Source organism: Oncorhynchus gorbuscha, linkage group LG09, assembly GCF_021184085.1.
Source record: "Oncorhynchus gorbuscha isolate QuinsamMale2020 ecotype Even-year linkage group LG09, OgorEven_v1.0, whole genome shotgun sequence".
In the NCBI taxonomy this organism is placed as follows: Eukaryota; Metazoa; Chordata; class Actinopteri; order Salmoniformes; family Salmonidae; genus Oncorhynchus; species Oncorhynchus gorbuscha.
Genome location: NC_060181.1, coordinates 80601482 through 80620353, shown reverse-complemented (window position 1 = coordinate 80620353; position 18872 = coordinate 80601482). Strand labels below are relative to the sequence as shown.

Genomic DNA, 18872 nt, shown 5'->3' with positions numbered 1-18872 from the left:
CTCGGAGGACCTGACCCTAGGACCGTGCCCCAGGACTACCTGACATGATGACTCCTTGCTGTCCCCGGTCCACCTGACTGTGCTGCTGCTCCAGTTTCAACTGTTCTGCCTTGTTATTATTCGACCATGCTGGCCATTTATGAACATTTGAACATCTTGGCCATGTTCTGTTATAATCTCCACCCGGCACAGCCAGAAGAGGACTGGCCACCCCACATAGCCTGGTTCCTCTCTAGGTTTCTTCCTAGGTTTTGGCCTTTCTAGGGAGTTTTTCCTAGCCACCGTGCTTCTACACCTGCATTGCTTGCTGTTTGGGGTTTTAGGCTGGGTTTCTGTACAGCAATTTGAGATATCAGCTGATGTACGAAGGGCTATATGAATACATTTGATTTGATTAGATTTGAATCACATAATTATGTCATCACAATGTATAAATCTGGTATTAAAACACCTTCTTTGGGTTAGATCATATGGAGTAACAAAGGGTAGATGAGCTAATATTAAACAGGTGTCTATAGTCTTTGAGACACAAAGACTAGATTATGATTATCAGGTGTTAACTGCAGCTGGGGAGGGAGCCACTTTGTCATACCCATCTATACACTATATATATAAAAGTATGTGGACACTCCTTTAAATGAGTGTATTACCCGTTGCTGACAGGTGTTTAAAAACGAGCACACAACCATGCAATCTCCATAGACAACCATTGGCAGTAGAATGGCCCTATTGAAGACTGACTTTCAATGTGACACTGTCATAGGACGCCACCTTTCCAACAAGTCAGTTCATCAAATGCCTGCCATGCTAGAGCAGCCCTGATCAACTGTAAGTGCTGTTATTGTGAAGTAGAACCGTCTAGGAGCAACAACGGCTCAGCTGCGAAGTTGTAGGCCATGCAAACTCACAGAATGGGACCGCCAAATACTTTATAGTCTGGCAGTCCGACGGACGAACCTGGGTTTGGCGGATGCCAGGAGAACACTACCTGCCTGAATGCATAGTGCCAACTGAAAAATTGGTTGGGAGAGGAATAGTGGTCTGTGGCTGTTTTTCATGGTTTAGTCTAGGCCCCTTAGTTCCACTGAAGGGAAATCAACACTATAGCATACAATCCCAATCTAGACGATTCTATGCTTCCAACTTTGTGGCAGTTTGGGGATGGCCCTTTCCTGTTTCAGCATGACAATATCCCCGTGCACTACATGAGGTCCATACAGAAATGGTTTGTCAAAATCGGTGTGGAAGAACTTGACTGTCCTTAACTCCATCGAGCACCTTTGGGATGAATTAAAATGCTGACTGCAAGCCAGGCCAAATTGCCCAACATCAGTGCCCGCCCTCACTAATGCTCTTGTGGCTGAATGGAAGCAAGTCCCCTCAGCAATGTTCTAACATCTAGTGGAAAGCCTTCCCAGGAGAGTAGAGGCAGTTATAGCAGGAAAGGGGGGCCAACTCCATATTAATGCCCATGATTTTGGATGAGATGTTCGACGAGCACATACTTTTGGTCATGTAATGTATCTCTCGACCAGACCCCATTCTAACCTCATATAAGAGAATAATAATAATTGATATAGACTCAATCTCATCAGAGATATGATGTTTGCTGGAAATGTAACATCCAATACCACCTAAATATCACAGCTATATACCAATCATACCCCAGCTTGGAATATTCCATATGATTCTGGAACGGTACAGTAACAACATGATGGGAATTGATTTGGGGTTCCAGGCCTCTGAAGGGGAACAGATGGTCTGGTCACAGCCGTGTCTTCTACTGATGATGTTAAGAGATGACTTTAGAAAGGCAATTTCACCAAATGTCACTACGCATGCAAGTCCCAGTTTACATATGGCAGGGTGGAATCAGGCTGATAAATGGGGCTTGAGTCTCTCTTTGTCGCTTTTTCTTCTCCTTCATCCCTCCCAGATGTTTCCTTGTCTTTGTTTGTCCCTTTCTACTTCTTTGATCTCATAGCCCTCTCTCCTCCCCTTTCACATTTCCCCCATTCAATCTCTTTACCCCGCTCCACATCTCCTCCTCCCCTTGCTGTTGCTCTTTATTTTCCTATCTGCATCCATCCGATATTCTGCCAGTGATTGCTGATAAGGCGTGGGTGTGGGTGGGTGTGGGTGGGTGAGGGTGTGTGTGTGTGTTTTGTGCGGGTGTGAGTGTGTGTGTTTCAATCTCTTATTACCATCCTGCCTCGTCAGCAGAGTGTGTTTCTAGTGTATCTGTGAATCTGTGCCCATAGCCAGCTCCATACTGACTACGTTTAATTACGATAGACAAACAGACGGAGAGAGAGAAAGAGAGAGATGCCAAACACACACACTGCATCCTTCAAATGTTAATGAGTCACGTTACAAGCTGTTGTTTTCTCAACTCTTTTGGTTCAGTGGCCAATACTGTATCAATCAAGAATGAATAATGACAAAACATTTAAAATAAAAGTAATTACAGAGGGAGGTGGGGTGTTTATGACAAGGACATAACACATCTAACGCAGAAGACATTCATACCACAGACTGCAAAGTGATGCATCACAATATCCCCATGGCTCGCTGTGGCTAGATAAACCGTTTGGACACAGTCTATCGCTGTCATTTCATGGCTTTTCACTTCAACGAGAGATTCACCACCAGAAAAGGCATTCGCAAACAAAAGCAGTGAAAACCCAATCAGTTACATTCAACTATGAGTGTTGTATTTCTCCCATCATCAACAAGAACAACAGGCTGAGCTGAGGTTCCTGTGGAACACCAAGCATTGATTTGTTTTCTACATATCCTACCTTCTCCTCATGTTTTGCGCTGAGTCCGGTATTCCAGTTTTACAGGGTTTGGGAAGCTTGGCAAAGGCCCGTAAATGACCTCCCCATACGGAACCCTAGGCATTTCCACATCGGGTATATTTACACATTTCCTCCTCTCCATAAATGATTAAGGATTTTGCCAAAGATGAAATTCCAGAAATGTTCCCAGATCCATCCCAGGAAGATGCGGTCCTGAGGCAAACACACGTTCCCAGATCCCTCCCAGGATGAAGCTGTCCCGAGGCAAACAATTTCCCTGATCCCTCCCAGGAAGAAGCTGTCCTGAGGCGAACACATTCCCAGATCCATCCCAGGAAGAAGCTGTCCTGCGGCGATCATGTTCCCACATCCCTCCCAGGAAGAAGCTGTCCTGAGGCGAACATGTTCCCAGATCCCTCACAGGAAGAAGCTGTCCTGAAAATAACAGGTTCCCAGATCCCTCCCAGGAAGAAGCTGTTCTGAGGCGAACATTTTCCCACATCCCTCCCAGGAAGATGCTGTTCTGAGGAAAACATGTTCCCAGATCCCTCCAAGGAAGAAGCTGTTCTGAGGTGAACGCGTTCCCAGATCCCTCCCAGGTAGAAGCTGTCCTGATACAAACATGTTCCCAGATCCCTCCGAGGTAGAAGCTGTCCTGAGGAAAACATGTTCCCAGATCCCTCCCAGGAAGAAGCTGTCCTGAGGCAGACATGTTCCCACATCCATCCCAGGAAGAAGCTGTCATGAGGCGAACAAGTTCCCAGATCCCTCCCAGGAAGGAGCTGATCTGAGGCGAACCCGTTCCCTGATCCTTCCCAGGAAGAAGCTATCCTGAGGCGAACATTTTCCCACATCCCTCCCAGGAAGATGCTGTTCTGAGGAAAACATGTTCCCAGATCCCTCCAAGGAAGAAGCTGTTCTGAGGTGAACGCGTTCCCAGATCCCTCCCAGGTAGAAGCTGTCCTGATACAAACATGTTCCCAGATCCCTCCGAGGGAGAAGCTGTCCTGAGGAAAACATGTTCCCAGATCCCTCCCAGGAAGAAGCTGTCCTGAGGTAGACATGTTCCCACATCCATCCCAGGAAGAAGCTGTCATGAGGCGAACAAGTTCCCAGATCCCTCCCAGGAAGTAGCTGATCTGAAGGCGAACAAGTTCCCAGAACCCTCCCAGGAAGAAGATGTCCTGAAGCAAACACGTTCCCAGATCCCTCCCAGGAAGAAGCTGTCCTGAGGCGAACAAGTTCCCAGATCCCTCCCAGGAAGGAGCTGATCTGAGGCGAACCCGTTCCCTGATCCTTCCCAGGAAGAAGCTATCCTGAGGCGAACATGTTTTCCTCCCAGGAAGATCCTTCCCAGATCCATCCCAGGAAGAAGTTGTCCTTCCCAGGAAGAAGGTGAACATTTTCCCTGATCCCTCCCAGGAAGAAGGAGCATTTTGATCTGAAATGCTGTTCTGAGGAAAACATGTTCCCAGTTCCCCAGAATCCCTCCCAGGAAGAAGTTGATCCTCCGAGGGAGAAGCTGTCCTGAGGAAAACATGTTCCCAGATCCCTCCCAGGAAGAAGCATGTTCCCACATCCATCCCCTGTCATGAGGCGAACAAGTTCCCAGATCCCTCCCAGGAAGGAGCTGATCTGAGGCGAACCCGTTCCCTGATCCTTCCCAGGAAGAAGCTATCCTGAGGCAAACATGTTCCCACATCCCTCCCAGGAAGAAGCTGTCCTTAGGTGAACATTTTCCCTGATCCCTCCCAGGAAGTAGCTTTCCTGATGCGTACATGATTCCAGATCTCTTCCAAAAAGAAGCTGTCCTGAGGCGAACATGTTCCCAAATCGCTCCCAGGAAGAAGCTGTTCTGAGGCGAACGCGTTCCCAGATCCCTCCGAGGTAAAAACTGTCCTGAGGCGAACATGTTCCCAGATCCCTCCAAGGAAGAAGCTGTCCTGAGGCGGACATGTTCCCACATCCATCGCAGGAAGAAGCTGTCCTGAGGCGAACAAGTTCCCAGAACCCTCCCAGGAAGAAGCTGTCCTGAGGTGAACACGTTCCCAGATCCCTCGCAGGAAGAAGCTGTCCTGAGGTGAACATGTTCCCACATCCATCCCAGGAAGAAGCTGTCCTGAGGCGAACAAGTTCCCAGAACCCTCCCAGGAAGAAGCTGTCCTGAGGCGAACATGTTCCCAGATCCCTCCCAGGAAGAAGCTGTCCTGAGGCGAACATGTTCCCAGATCCCTCCAAGGAAGAAGCTGTCCTGAGGCGAACATGTTCCCAGATCCCTCCCAGGTAGAAGCTGTTCTGAGGTGAAAACGTTCCCAGAACCCTAACAGGAAGAAGCTGTCCTGAGGCGAACACGTTCCCAGATCCCTCCCAGGAAGTTGCTGATCTGAGGGGAACATGTTCCCCCATCCATCCCAGGAAGAAGCTGTCCTGATGCGGACATGTTCCCACATCCATCCCAGGAAGAAGCAGTCCTGAGGCGAACACGTTCCCAGAACCCTCCCAGGAAGTTGCTGATCTGAGGGGAACATGTTCCCCCATCCATCCCAGGAAGAAGCTGTCCTGAGGCGAACATGTTCCCACATCCATCCCAGGAAGAAGCTGTCCTGAGGCGGACATGTTCCCAGATCCCTCCGAGGTAGAAGCTGTCCTGAGGCGAACATGTTCCCAGATCCCTCCCAGGAAGAAGCTGTCCTGAGGCGGACATGTTCCCACCTCCATCCCAGGAAGAAACTGTCCTGAGCCGAACAAGTTCCCAGAACCCTCCCAGGAAGAAGCTGTCCTGAGGTGAACACGTTCCTAGATCCCTCCCAGGAAGTAGCTGATCTGAGGCGAACACGTCCCCAGATCGATCCCAGGAAGAAGCTGTCCTGAAGCGAACACGTTCCCAGATCCCTCCCAGGAAGAAGCTGTCCTGAGGCGCACAAGTTCCCAGATCCCTCCCAGGAAGTAGCTGATCTTAGGCGAACATGTTCCCAGATCCCTCCCAGGAAGAAGCTGTCCTTAGGTGAACATTTCCCTGATCCCTCACAGGAAGAAGCTTTCCTGATGCGTACATGTTCCCAGATCTCTTCCAGGGAGAAGTTGTCCTGAGGCGAACATGTTCCCAGATCCCTCCCAGGAAGATGCTGTCCTGAGGCGAACATGTTCCCAGATCCCTCCAAGGAAGAAGCTGTCCTGAGGCGAACATGTTCCCAGATCCCTCCCAGGAAGTTGCTGATCTGAGGGGAACATGTTCCCCCATCCATCCCAGGAAGAAGCTGTCCTGAGGTGAACATGTTCCCACATCCATCCCAGGAAGAAGCTGTCCTGAGGCGGACATGTTCCCAGATCCCTCCGAGGAAGAAGCTGTCCTGAGGCGGACATGTTCCCACATCCATCCCAGGAAGAAGCTGTCCTGAGGCGAAGAAGTTCCCAGAACCCTCCCAGGAAGTTGCTGATCTGAGGGGAACATGTTCCCCCATCCATCCCAGGAAGAAGCTGTCCTGAGGCGAACATGTTCCCACATCCATCCCAGGAAGAAGCTGTCCTGACGCGAACATGTTCCCACATCCATCCCAGGAAGAAGCTGTCCTGAGGCGAACACGTTCCCAGATCCCTCCCAGGAAGTAGCTGATCTGAGGCGAACATGTTCCCAGATCCCTCCCAGGAAGAAGCTGTCCTTAGGTGAACATTTCCCTGATCCCTCACAGGAAGAAGCTTTCCTGATGCGTACATGTTCCCAGATCTCTTCCAGGGAGAAGTTGTCCTGAGGCGAACATGTTCCCAGATCCCTCCCAGGAAGAAACTGTCCTAAGGCGAACTTGTTCCCAAATCTCTCCCAGGAAGATGCTGTCCTGAGGCGAACATGTTCCCAGATCCCTCCAAGGAAGAAGCTGTCCTGAGGCGAACATGTTCCCAGATCCCTCCCAGGAAGTTGCTGATCTGAGGGGAACATGTTCCCCCATCCATCCCAGGAAGAAGCTGTCCTGAGGCGAACATGTTCCCACATCCATCCCAGGAAGAAGCTGTCCTGAGGCGGACATGTTCCCACATCCATCCCAGGAAGAAGCTGTCCTGAGGCGAACACGTTCCCAGATCCCTCCAAGGAAGAAGCTGTCCTGAGGTGAACATGTTCCCAGATCCCTCCCAGGAAGTTGCTGATCTGAGGGGAACATGTTCCCCCATCCATCCCAGGAAGAAGCTGTCCTGAGGCGAACATGTTCCCACATCCATCCCAGGAAGAAGCTGTCCTGAGGCGGACATGTTCCCAGATCCCTCCGAGGTAGAAGCTGTCCTGAGGCGAACATGTTCCCAGATCCCTCCAAGGAAGAAGCTGTCCTGAGGCGAACATGTTCCCAGATCCCTCCCAGGTAGAAGCTGTTCTGAGGTGAAAACGTTCCCAGAACCCTAACAGGAAGAAGCTGTCCTGAGGCGAACACGTTCCCAGATCCCTCCCAGGAAGTTGCTGATCTGAGGGGAACATGTTCCCCCATCCATCCCAGGAAGAAGCTGTCCTGAAGCGAACATGTTCCCACATCCATCCCAGGAAGAAGCTGTCCTGAGGCGGACATGTTCCCACATCCCATCCCAGGAAGAAGCAGTCCTGAGGCGAACACGTTCCCAGAACCCTCCCAGGAAGAAGCTGTTCTGAGGCGAACGCGTTCCCAGATCCCTCCGAGGTAGAAGCTGTCCTGAGGCGAACATGTTCCATGATCCCTCCCAGGAAGAAGCTGTCCTGAGGCGAACAAGTTCCCAGAATGCTCCCAGGAAGAAGCTGTCCTGAGGTGAACACGTTCCCTGATCCCTCCCAGGAAGTAGCTGATCTGAGGCGAACACGTCCCCAGATCGATCCCAGGAAGAAGCTGTCCTGAAGCGAACACGTTCCCAGATCCCTCACTGGAAGAATCTGTCCTGAGGCAAACAAGTTCCCAGATCCCTCCCAGTAAGTAGCTGATCTGAGGCGAACATGTTCCCAGATCCCTCCCAGGAAGAAGCTGTCCTTAGGTGAACATTTTCCCTGATCCCTCACAGGAAGATACTGTCCTAAGGCGAACTTGTTCCCAAATCGCTCCCAGGAAGATGCTGTCCTGAGGCGAACATGTTCCCAGATCCCTCCAAGGAAGAAGCTGTCCTGAGGCGAACATGTTCCCTGATCCCTCCCAGGTAGAAGCTGTTCTGAGGTGAAACCTTTCCCAGAACCCTCCCAGGAAGAAGCTGTCCTGAGGCGAACACGTTCCCAGATCCCTCCCAGGAAGTTGCTGATCTGAGGGGAACATGTTCCCCCATCCATCCCAGGAAGAAGCTGTCCTGAGGCGAACAAGTTCATCAGATCCCTCCCAGGAAGTAGCTGATCTGAGGCGAACACGTTCCCAGATCCCTCCCAGGAAGAAGCTATCTTGAGGCGAACATGTTTCCTGATCCTTCCCGGGAAGAAGTTGTCTTGATGCGAACATGTTCCCAGATCCCTCCCAGGAAGAAGCTGTCCTTAGGTGAACATTTTCCCTGATCCCTCACAGGAAGAAGCTTTCCTGATGCGTACATGTTCCCAGATCTCTTCCAGGAAGAAGCTGTCCTGAGGCGAACATGTTCCCAGATCCCTCCCAGGGAGAAGCTGTCCTGTGGCGAACATGTTCCCTGATCCCTCCCAGGAAGAAGCTGTCCTGAGGCGAACACGTTCCCAGATCCTTAACAGGAAGTAGCTGATCTGAAGCGAACACTTTCCCAGATCCCTCCCAGGAAGAAGCTGTCCTTAGGCGAACATGTTCCCTGATCCTTCCCAGGAAGAAGCTGTCCTCAGGCGAACATGTTCCCAGATCTCTCCCAGGAAGAAGCTTTCCTGATGCGTACATGTTCCCAGATCTCTTCCAGGAAGAATCTTTCCTGATGCGTACATGTTCCCAGATCTCTTCCAGGAAGAAGATGTTCTGAGGCGAACATGTTCCCAGATGTCTTCCAGGAAGAAGCTGTCCTGATGCGTACATGTTCCCAGATCCCTCCCAAGAAGAAGCTGTCCTGAGGCGAACATTTTCCCAGATCCCTCCCAGGAAGATGCTGTTCTGAGGCGAACATGTTCCCAGATCCCTTCAAGGAAGAAGCTGTCCTGAGGCGAACATGTTCCCTGATCCCTCCCAGGTAGAAGCTGTCCTGAGGCGAACATGTTCCCAGATCCCTCCCAGGAAGAAGCTGTCCTTGGGCGACCATTTTCCCTTATCCCTCCCAGGAAAAAGCTGTCCTGAGGCGAACATGTTCCCTGATCCCTCCCAGGAAGATGCTGTTCTGAGGCGAACATGTTCCCAGATCCCTTCAAGGAAGAAGCTGTCCTGAGGCGAACATGTTCCCTGATCCCTCCCAGGTAGAAGCTGTCCTTGGGCGACCATTTTCCCTGATCCCTCCCAGGAAGAAGCTGTCCTGAGGCAAACATGTTCCCTGATCCCTCCCAGGTAGAAACTGTTCTGAGGCGAACATGTTCCCAGATCCCTCCCAGGTAGAAGCGTTTCTGAGGCGAACATGTTCCCTGATCCCTCCCAGGAAGTAGCTGTTCTGTGGCGAACAGCTTCTCCCATGTTCCCTGCATATAAATGGATATAGAATGAAGTTGGATGGAGAGAGAAACATTCTGCAAGCACTACCACACACTGTTCCCTTAATAAGGAGTAGGTATCAAACAGACCAAAGATGAACTTAGGAGCATCAAATATACACTAATAGCAGCAACAACAAACATGCAATGCAGTCCAATGGAGTCCAATTAGACTACTCATCATGTAACCTTCTACACTGAATGTATCCTATCCATGGAACATCCAGACTGCAGTACACCATATTGTCCAACACCATAGAGATCCTTTTAAAATGACTCTTCTCACTGTTCCTACTATTCTAGTATTCTAATTCTAACAACACTGACCAACCTGGCCGTGATTGTTCCAAGTCTAGTTAGTCAGACCTCTGGTTGTCAGATGACTATACCCACCATAACGATAGCCAGTCTTGTGCCAGTCTTCTACCATGCTGTTGAAATGGTGATTAGGCTTTCTAGTTGAGGGTTAACAGTGGCAATTCATGTCCAGTCAAAGGGCAGGTTTCCGTTGAGTAGTGGCATGGGCACACCAGCTGCTCTTAAGGACCACAACTGAAACTCATTGGCCAAAGGAGGGAGATTAGCATAGTAACCTGCAATGGCTGCTGGGAGGTCTAACACAGACAGCTGGCAATTCAAGAGCATGGATGGAAAGAGAGATAAGGGAGGGATGGAGAGAGGTAAATAAAGAGAGAAAGGGTAGTCAGAGAAAGAGGAAGAAAGAGAGACAGAGAGATGAAGAAAGAGGGAGAGAATGATTAAGGGAAAGGAAGTAGAGAGAGAAGAGAGAACGAGGGAGAGAGGAGGCCATAGTGAGATAAATGCATTTCTATAGCAAAGGCAGCAAGTCTCCCCTGAGCCTCATAGAGTATTCAGTAGTAATGATACTTCATGAAGACATCAAGTGTGTTTGACTGCAGTTCTGTGTGCATGGGCCTGTGGCTTTAATGGTAGTCTCTAACTCTCCCTCAGATCCCTGCCTGATTTAGAGTCAGGCTCACAAGAGCGCCCTCTCTCCCCTCTGAGGCCTCGGCAGAATCCCTAATAAGGAAACTCTTAGTGGTTAGAATAGGTGTTCCAGACACACACATACACACACACAGACACACACATACACACACATACACACACAGACACACACAGACATACACACACAGACACACACACACACAGACACACACAGACATACACACACATACACACACAGACACACACATACACACACAGACACACACATACACACACATACACACACAGACACACACACACACACACACACACACACACACACACACACACACACACACACACACACACACACACACATACACATACACACACACACACACACACACACATACACACACATACACACACATACACACACATACACACACAGACACACACAGACACATACACACACATACACACACATACACACACATACACACACAGACACACACAGACACACACAGAGACACGCACATACACACACAGACATGCAGACACGCACGGAGACACGTGCACACACAGACACACACAGACACACGCACAGACACACACATGCACACACACACACATACACACACAGACACGCACAGACACACACAGACACACGCACATACACACACATACACACACCACGTAAAAAGTAAATCTGCCCAACTGTCCTGGAGAGTTAGACTACAGTCAGAATACCGGTACTGCTAATCCTTGCTGCAAAGTCTCAGGCAGAAACAGGTGACTTGGGCTGAACCAATAACATCTGAGCTCTGTGATTGTTGCGCCGTTGTCATGACTGATCCCTTAATACTTACATCTTATTGTCTCCCAAGAGCTGCATTTGGCTCTGTATATTAGCTAGGTGTGTTTGCATGAGAGTGAGAGAGAGTAAGAGTAAGAGTGAGAATGAGTGAGTGAGTGAGTGAGTGAGTGTGTGTGTGTGTGTGTGTGTGTGTGTGTGTGTGTGTGTGTGTGTGTGTGTGTGTGTGTGTGTGTGTGTGTGTGTGTGTGTGTGTGTGTGTGTGTGTGTGTGTGTGTGTGTGTGTGTGTGTCTGAAGGAGTGTCCTGACTAGCCTGTAATCAATGTGAAGAATGAGCTAATACTGTAAAGCTAATGGCCACTCCTCACCCTTAACACATCCATTTCCCAGCTGCCGCACGCACACATACACACACACACACACACACACACACACACACACACACACACACACACACACACACACACACACACACACACACACACACACACACACACACACACACACACACACACACATACACACACTCACTCACTCTCAGCAGAATACTGGTTAGCAACTGAATCCCGGGAGAGCAAATTAAGGGAATATTGAAGGAGGAACAGAATACAAAGATGGAGAGAGGGAGGAGGAGAGAGAGCGAGAGAGAGAGAGAGAGGGAGGGAGGGAGGGAGGGAGGGAGGGAGGGAGGGAGGGAGGGAGGGAGGGAGGGAGGGAGGTGCGCGAGAGTGTGTGTGATGTTTGAAAGGGTGCCCCGCCTTGCAGAGAATGAAGTATATGCAGAACCAATAGATCTCATGTAACTACTCAGTGCTACTCAGTGCTACTCAGTGCTACTCAGTGCTACTCAGTGCTACTCAGTACTACGCAGTACTACTCAGTGCTACTCAGTACTACTCAGTGCTACTCAGTACTACTCAGTGCTACTCAGTGTCACTCAGTACTACTCAGTGCTACTCAGTACTACTCAGTGCTACTCAGTACTACGCAGTACTAATCAGTGCTACTCAGTACTACTCAGTGCTACTCAGTGCTACTCAGTACTACTCAGTGCTACTCAGTACTACTCAGTGCTACTCAGTACTACTCACAAGCTGAAACCCTCCACTGTCTATTCTGTTTGCACTGACTCAAAGCTCATAGAACTGTCAGAACTCAATAGTTCAAATGGAATCTTATAGAACTCATATATGATGCATCGGCTTCACAAATCTAGGACAGTTTTGCTGATAGATATAAACCCTGGAAATAGATCAAAACTAGCTTTAACACTCAAGTGGGAGTATGCTAACTAGAACCTAAAATGGTTCTTCTGCTGTAGGACCTTCTACATGGAACCAAAGAGGGTTCTCCCTGTAACAGCCAAAGAACCATTATGGAACCCTTTTTTCAAAGAGTGTAGCTAACACTCCCCCCCCCTCGCTCCCCTCCCGCTCTCAAACACACAGAAATGAACACACCCACCTTCTTTGTCATCGTGTCGTATGATGGCATCCTGTATGACATCATTAAGGCTGAAGCAAATGCGGTGCCTCTTCCTGTGGCTGGTGGACGGGGCTTTGACCTTGACTCCGCCTCCCGGTTTCTGCAGGGTGTTCTCCCGCTCGTAGTACGCCCTTATTTGGTCACAGCGCATTCTCCTGACCAGCCGCTGCCGCTGGCCAAACGGGAGAGACTCCAGCAGACACTGGTCGATCTCCATGTTCTGACGAAACACGTTACATAGCTGAAAACAACCTGCAGAGGGAGGGAGGGAGGGGGGTAGAGAAGGGAGGGGAGGGAGGCGGGGAGCGAGGGAGGGAGGGAGGGAGGGAGGGAGGGAGGGAGGGGGAGGGAGGGAGGGAGGGAGGGAGGGAGGGAGGGAGGGAGGGAGGGAGGGAGGGAGGGAGGGAGGGAGAAAAGAAGAGAGAGAATTAGCATATCATGTTTTGTGTTGAAAATCTGTCTCAACAGTTTTATACAAGTCAAAGATAGACAGAGATGTTAAACGCTGTCTATTGCACACGTGCGTGAGTGTGTTTGTGTAAAAGACACAGATACAGCTGTTACATGAATAAATCCAACAGGGCCAGATCATGTTTATTTAAATACAGTCTGACAGTGAGCGGACAGGACAAGGCATGGATGATAAGGTACACCAGTCTGTTTCACCTCCAGACCAGTGTATGTGACTGCCTGTATGGTTATAATGGACTACACTTGCACTGCCTTTAGCCTCGAGGAGTTTTGGAAAAAAAATAACACTGTTTGTCATGATATTGTCTCTGCCAGAGTCTCTGCCAGTGGAAGAGAGTTCTCCTCATCACTACCTGGTCTCTGAGTCGTATTAGGGTGTGTCTGTGTAATGCTGCTGCAGCTTCAATGACTGCAGGAGAATTCATCACTTGCTACATATCAGGACCAAACCAGGCTTAGATATGAAGATAGTTCCAGACTTACAAAACTATAAATATTCATAGCATTATTCAGTGATGAAGGCAGAGAGTCAGAGGAATCTTAAGTCAAGTTGCAATGCACAGGCGATCAAAGGCAATGAGCGTAAAAAAGTAATCTTCAAGAAAATCTAAGTTTGCCCCCTTATGCAATACGCTTCAGAAGAAAGTTTGCAAGATTTGGTGACATGTGTAATGTATGAGTGTGTGAAAAAGACAGCAGTAATTAGTGCAGTCATTCAGGTCACTATTAGTGCCTTTGCAGATAAATAGAGATAGTGGCTTTTCTCCTCCTCTTCCTGAGTCACACACTCCCTCTCTGCTCATCTCCTCCATCCCTGTCTGCTTGTCTATCTGTCTGCCCTCTTTGCCTCTTCTTTTAACACACTCCCTCTCTGCTCATCTCCTCCATCCCTGTCTGCTTGTCTATCTGTCTGCCCTCTTTGCCTCTTCTTTTAACACACTCCCTCTCTGCTCATCTCCTCCATCCCTGTCTGCTTGTCTATCTGTCTGCCCTCTTTGACTCTTCTTTTAACACACTCCCTCTCTGCTCATCTCCTCCATCCCTGTCTGCTTGTCTATCTGTCTGCCCTCTTTGACTCTTCTTTTAACACACTACCTCTCTGCACATCTCCTCCACCCCTGTCTGCTTGTCTATCTGTCTGCCCTCTTTGCAGACAGACCGTCTTCTGCCTCTCGCTCCCTTTAAACCCTCCCTCCCTCCCTCCCTCTCTCTTACACTATTCCCTCTCTCTCTCTCTCTCTCTCTCTCTCTCTCTCTCTCTCTCTCTCTCTCTCTCTCTCTCTCTCTCACACACTCCTCTCTACCCTCTCTCACACCTTCCCTACCTCCCCCTCTCTCACACCCCTTCCTCTCTCTCTCTCTCTCTCTCTCTCTCTCTCTCTCTCTCTCTCTCTCTCTCTCTCTCTCTCTCTCTCTCTCTCTCTCTCTCTCTCTCTCTCTCTCTCTCTCTCTCTCTCTCTCTCTCACTCTCTCTCTCCCCCTCTCACACTCCCCTCTCCCCCTCTCTCACACCTTCCCTCCCTCCCCCTCTCTCACACCCCTTCCCTCTCTCTCTCTCTCTCTCTCTCTCTCTCTCTCTCTCTCTCTCTCTCTCTCTCTCTCTCTCTCTCTCTCTCTCTCTCCTCCCTCTCTCTCCCTCTCTCTCACACTCTTCCCTCTCTCTCTCCCACTCCTCCATCCCCTCCGTCTCTCACACCCTCCCTCCCTTTCTCCCTCACTCTCACACTCCTCCCTCCCTCTCTCCGACACCCCTCCCTCCTCCCTCACTGTCAGACTCCTCCCACTCTATCCCTCTCTCTCACACACCTCGCTCCCTTCCTCTCTCCCTCTCTCTCACATCCCTCCCTCCCTTCCTCTCTCCCCTTCTCTCACACCCTCCCTCCCCCCTGTCAGACTCCTCCCTCCCTCTCTCCCACACCCCTCCCTCCCTTCCCCTCTCCCTCTCTTTCACACTCCCTCACCCCTTCGTGTGTGTGTGATTCAGCAGGATTGAGCAGCAGGCTGCTGGTGAGGTTTAAACCATGGACAGTGGGACGTTTTTGAAGTACTGCAGCCTTTTCATGTCCCTCTTCCCATCACCCTCTCTCTCCCCCTCTCTCTTTCCCTCTTTCTTCATTTGTCTCTCCCTTCATCTTTCTCTTTTCTCTCCTCCCTGCCTGCTACACTTTTTAAAGAGGAGCATGAATCACTACAGTTTGTTCTGTCATGCTGCTATAGAAATGAGCGCTGCAGTGCTTTTCTCTGAAGCTGTTCACCTCATAATCTCTTCAGAGACCCATAAGCACATGCACAGCGCTGAACACACACAAATTCCAAAGAAGAGACACATTTGTATCCATAACAGACATGGCTGGGGAAAGGACAGTTGTTTATCCCCCAGCATGTTGTCTCTACGTTGTGCTTTAGTTCCTTATCAGGCTGATGGGTGATGTGACTGTGTCTCTAACTGCTTTTGCTTCAGATAATAATCTACACACCTGCCTCCCAGACAAACAGTTGGCCATGCACAATGCTCAAATGTTACCATCTTTCAACTCTCACTCCCTCTTTCACCCCTTTCAACTCTCGCTCCCTCTTTCACCCCTTTCAACTCTCGCTCCCTCTTTCACCCCTTTCAACTCTCGCTCCCTCTTTCACCCCTTTCAACTCTCGCTCCCTCTTTCACCCCTTTCAACTCTCGCTCCCTCTTTCACCCCTTTCAACTCTCGCTCCCTCTTCCACCCCTTTCAACTCTCGATCCCTCTTTCACCCCTTTCAACTCTCGCTCCCTCTTTCACCCCTTTCAACTCTCGATCCCTCTTTCATCCCTTTCAACTCTCGCTCCCTCTTTCACCCCTTTCAACTCTCGCTCCCTCTTTCACCCCTTTCAACTCTCGATCCCTCTTTCATCCCTTTCAACTCTCGCTCCCTCTTTCATCCCTTTCAACTCTCGATCCCTCTTTCACCCCTTTCAACTCTTGCTCCCTCTTTCATCCCTTTCAACTCTCGCTCCCTCTTTCACCCATTTCTCTTCTATACTTCCCCCTTGTCCTTTATTTCATTTCTTCTTTCCTCTCTTCCTCCTGTCTATTCCTCCCTCTCTTCTTCCTCCCTCTCCTCCCTCTCTTCTTTCCTGTCTTCCTCCCTCTCTTCTTTCCTCTCTTCCTCCTGTCTCTTCCTCCCTCTCTTCTTTCCTCTCTTCCTCCTGTCTATTCCCCCCTCTCTTCTTCCTGTCTATTCCTCCCTCTCTTCTTTCCTCTCTTCCTCCCTCTCTTCTTTCCTCTCTTCCTCCCTCTCTTCTTTCCTCTCTTCCTCCTGTCTATTCCCCCCTCTCTTCTTCCAGTCTATTCCTCCCTCTTTTCTTTCCTGTCTTCCTCCCTCTCTTCTTTCCTCTCTTCCTCCCTCTCTTCTTTCCTCTCTTCCTCCCTCTCTTCTTTCCTCTCTTCCCCCCTCTCTTCTTCCTGTCTATTCCTCCCTCTCTTCCTCCCTCTCTTCTTTCCTCTCTTCCTCCCTCTCTTCTTTCCTCTCTTCCTCCCTCTCTTCTTTTCTCTCTTCCTCCCTCTCTTCTTGCCTCTCTTCCTCCTGTCTCTTCCTCCCTCTCTTCTTTCCTCTCTTCCTCCTGTCTCTTCCTCCCTCTCTTCTTTCCTCTCTTCCTCCCTCTCTTCTTTCCTCTCTTCCTCCTGTCTCTTCCTCCCTCTCTTCTTTCCTCTCTTCCTCCTGTCTCTTCCTCCCTCTTTTCTTACCTCTATTCTTCCCTCTCTTCTTTCCTCTCTTGCTCCTGTCTATTCCTCCCTCTCTTCTCTCCTCTCTTCCTCCCTCTCTTCTTTCCTCTCTTCCTCCCTCTCTTCTTTCCTCTCTTCCTCCCTCTCTTCTTTCCTCTCTTCCTCCCTCTCTTCTTTCCTCTCTTCCTCCTGTCTATTCCTCCCTCTCTTCTTCCTCCCTCTCCTCCCTCTCTTCTTTCCTGTCTTCCTCCCTCTCTTCTTTCCTCTCTTCCTCCTGTCTCTTCCTCCCTCTCTTCTTTCCTCTCTTCCTCCTGTCTATTCCCCCCTCTCTTCTTCCTGTCTATTCCTCCCTCTCTTCTTTCCTCTCTTCCTCCCTCTCTTCTTTCCTCTCTTCCTCCTGTCTATTCCCCCCTCTCTTCTTCCTGTCTATTCCTCCCTCTCTTCTTTCCTCTCTTCCTCCCTCTCTTCTTTCCTCTCTTCCTCCCTCTCTTCTTTCCTCTCTTCCTCCTGTCTATTCCCCCCTCTCTTCTTCCTGTCTATTCCTCCCTCTCTTCTTTCCTGTCTTCCTCCCTCTCTTCTTTCCTCTCTTCCTCCCTCTCTTCTTTCCTCTCTTCCTCCTGTCTCTTCCTCCCTCTCTTCTTTCCTCTCTTCTATTCCCCTCTCTTCTTCCTGTCTATTCCTCCCTCTCTTCCTCCCCTCTCTTCTTTCCTCTCTTCCTCCTCTCTTCTTTCCTCTTCTCCTCTTCCTCTATTCCTTCTTATCTCTCTTCCTCCCTCTCTTCTTGCCTCTCTTCCTCCTGTCTCTTCCTCCCTCTCTCTCTCTCTTCCTCCTCTTCTTCCTTCCTGTCTCTTCCTCCCTCTCTTCTTTCCTCCTCTTTTCCTCCCTCTCTATTCTTTCCTTCTTTCTTCCTCCTGTCTCTTCCTCCCTCTCTTCTTTCCTCTCTTCCTCCTGTCTTTTCCTCCCTCTTTTCTTACCTCTATTCTTCCCTCTCTTCTTTCCTCTCTTCTCTCCTGTCTATTCCTCCCTCTTCTTTCTCTCTTCCTCCTCTATTCCTCCCTCTCTTCTTTCCTCTCTTCCTCCCTCTCTTCTCTTCCTCCTGTCTATTCCTCCTCTCTCTTCTTTCCTCTCTATTCCTCCCTCTTCTTTTCTTTCCTCTGTCTATTCCTCCCTCTCTTCTTCTTTCCTCTCTTCCTCCTGTCTATTCCTACCTCTCTTCTTTCTGTCTATTCTTCTTCCTGTCTATTCCTCTCCTCTCTTCTTTCTGTCTATTCCTCTTCCTCCTTCTATTCCTCTTCTTTCCTCTCTTCCTCCTGTCTATTCCTCCCTCTCTTCTTTCCCCTCTTCCTGCTATCTATTCCTCCCTCTCTTCTTTCCTCTTTTCCTCTTGTCTATTCCTCCCTCTCTTCCTCCTTCCTCTCTTCCTCCTGTCTATTCCTCCCTTTCTCTTCTTCCTGTCTATTCCTCCCCTCTTTCTTCCTCCTGTCTATTCCTTTCCATCTCTTCTTTCCTCTCCTTTCTCCTGTCTATTCCCCCTCTCTTCTTTCCTCCCTTCTTCCTGTCTATTCCTCCCTGTCTTCTTTCCTTTCTTCCTCCTGTCTATTCCTCCCTCTCTTCTTCCTGTCTATTCCTCCCTCTCTTCTTTCCCCTCTTCCTGCTATCTATTCCTCCCTCTCTTCTTTCCTCTTTTCCTCTTGTCTATTCCTCCCTCTCTTCCTTCCTCTCTTCCTCCTGTCTATTCCTCCCTCTCTTCTTCCTGTCTATTCCTCCCTCTCTTCTTTCCTCTCTTCCTCCTGTCTATTCCTCCCTCTCTTCTTCCTGTCTATTCCTCTTTCTCTTCTTTCCTCTCTTCCTCCTGTCTATTCCTCCATTCTCTTCTTTATTCTCTTCCTCCTATCTATTCCTCCCTCTCTTCTTTCCTCTCTTCCTCCTGTCTATTCCTCCCTCTCTTCTTTCCTCTCTTTCTCCTGTCTATTCCCCCCTCTCTTCTTTCCTCCCTTCTTCCTGTCTATTCCTCCCTGTCTTCTTTCCTTTCTTCCTCCTGTCTATTCCTCCCTCTCTTCTTCCTGTCTATTCCTCCATCTCTTCTTTCCTC

At 49.6% G+C, this 18872-nt stretch overlaps 1 protein-coding gene across 1 annotated transcript in view; it reads right to left on the bottom strand.

Annotated features, from left to right (window-relative positions):
- The window catches only part of LOC124044168 (unconventional myosin-XVI-like), a 519573-nt gene that overhangs the window by 486324 nt on the left and 14377 nt on the right, over positions 1 to 18872 (bottom strand). The window contains exon 2 of the mRNA XM_046363671.1: positions 12588 to 12860. Within this exon, the coding sequence (XP_046219627.1) occupies positions 12588 to 12860 (273 nt within the window). The remainder of the gene's footprint in view (positions 1 to 12587; positions 12861 to 18872) is intronic.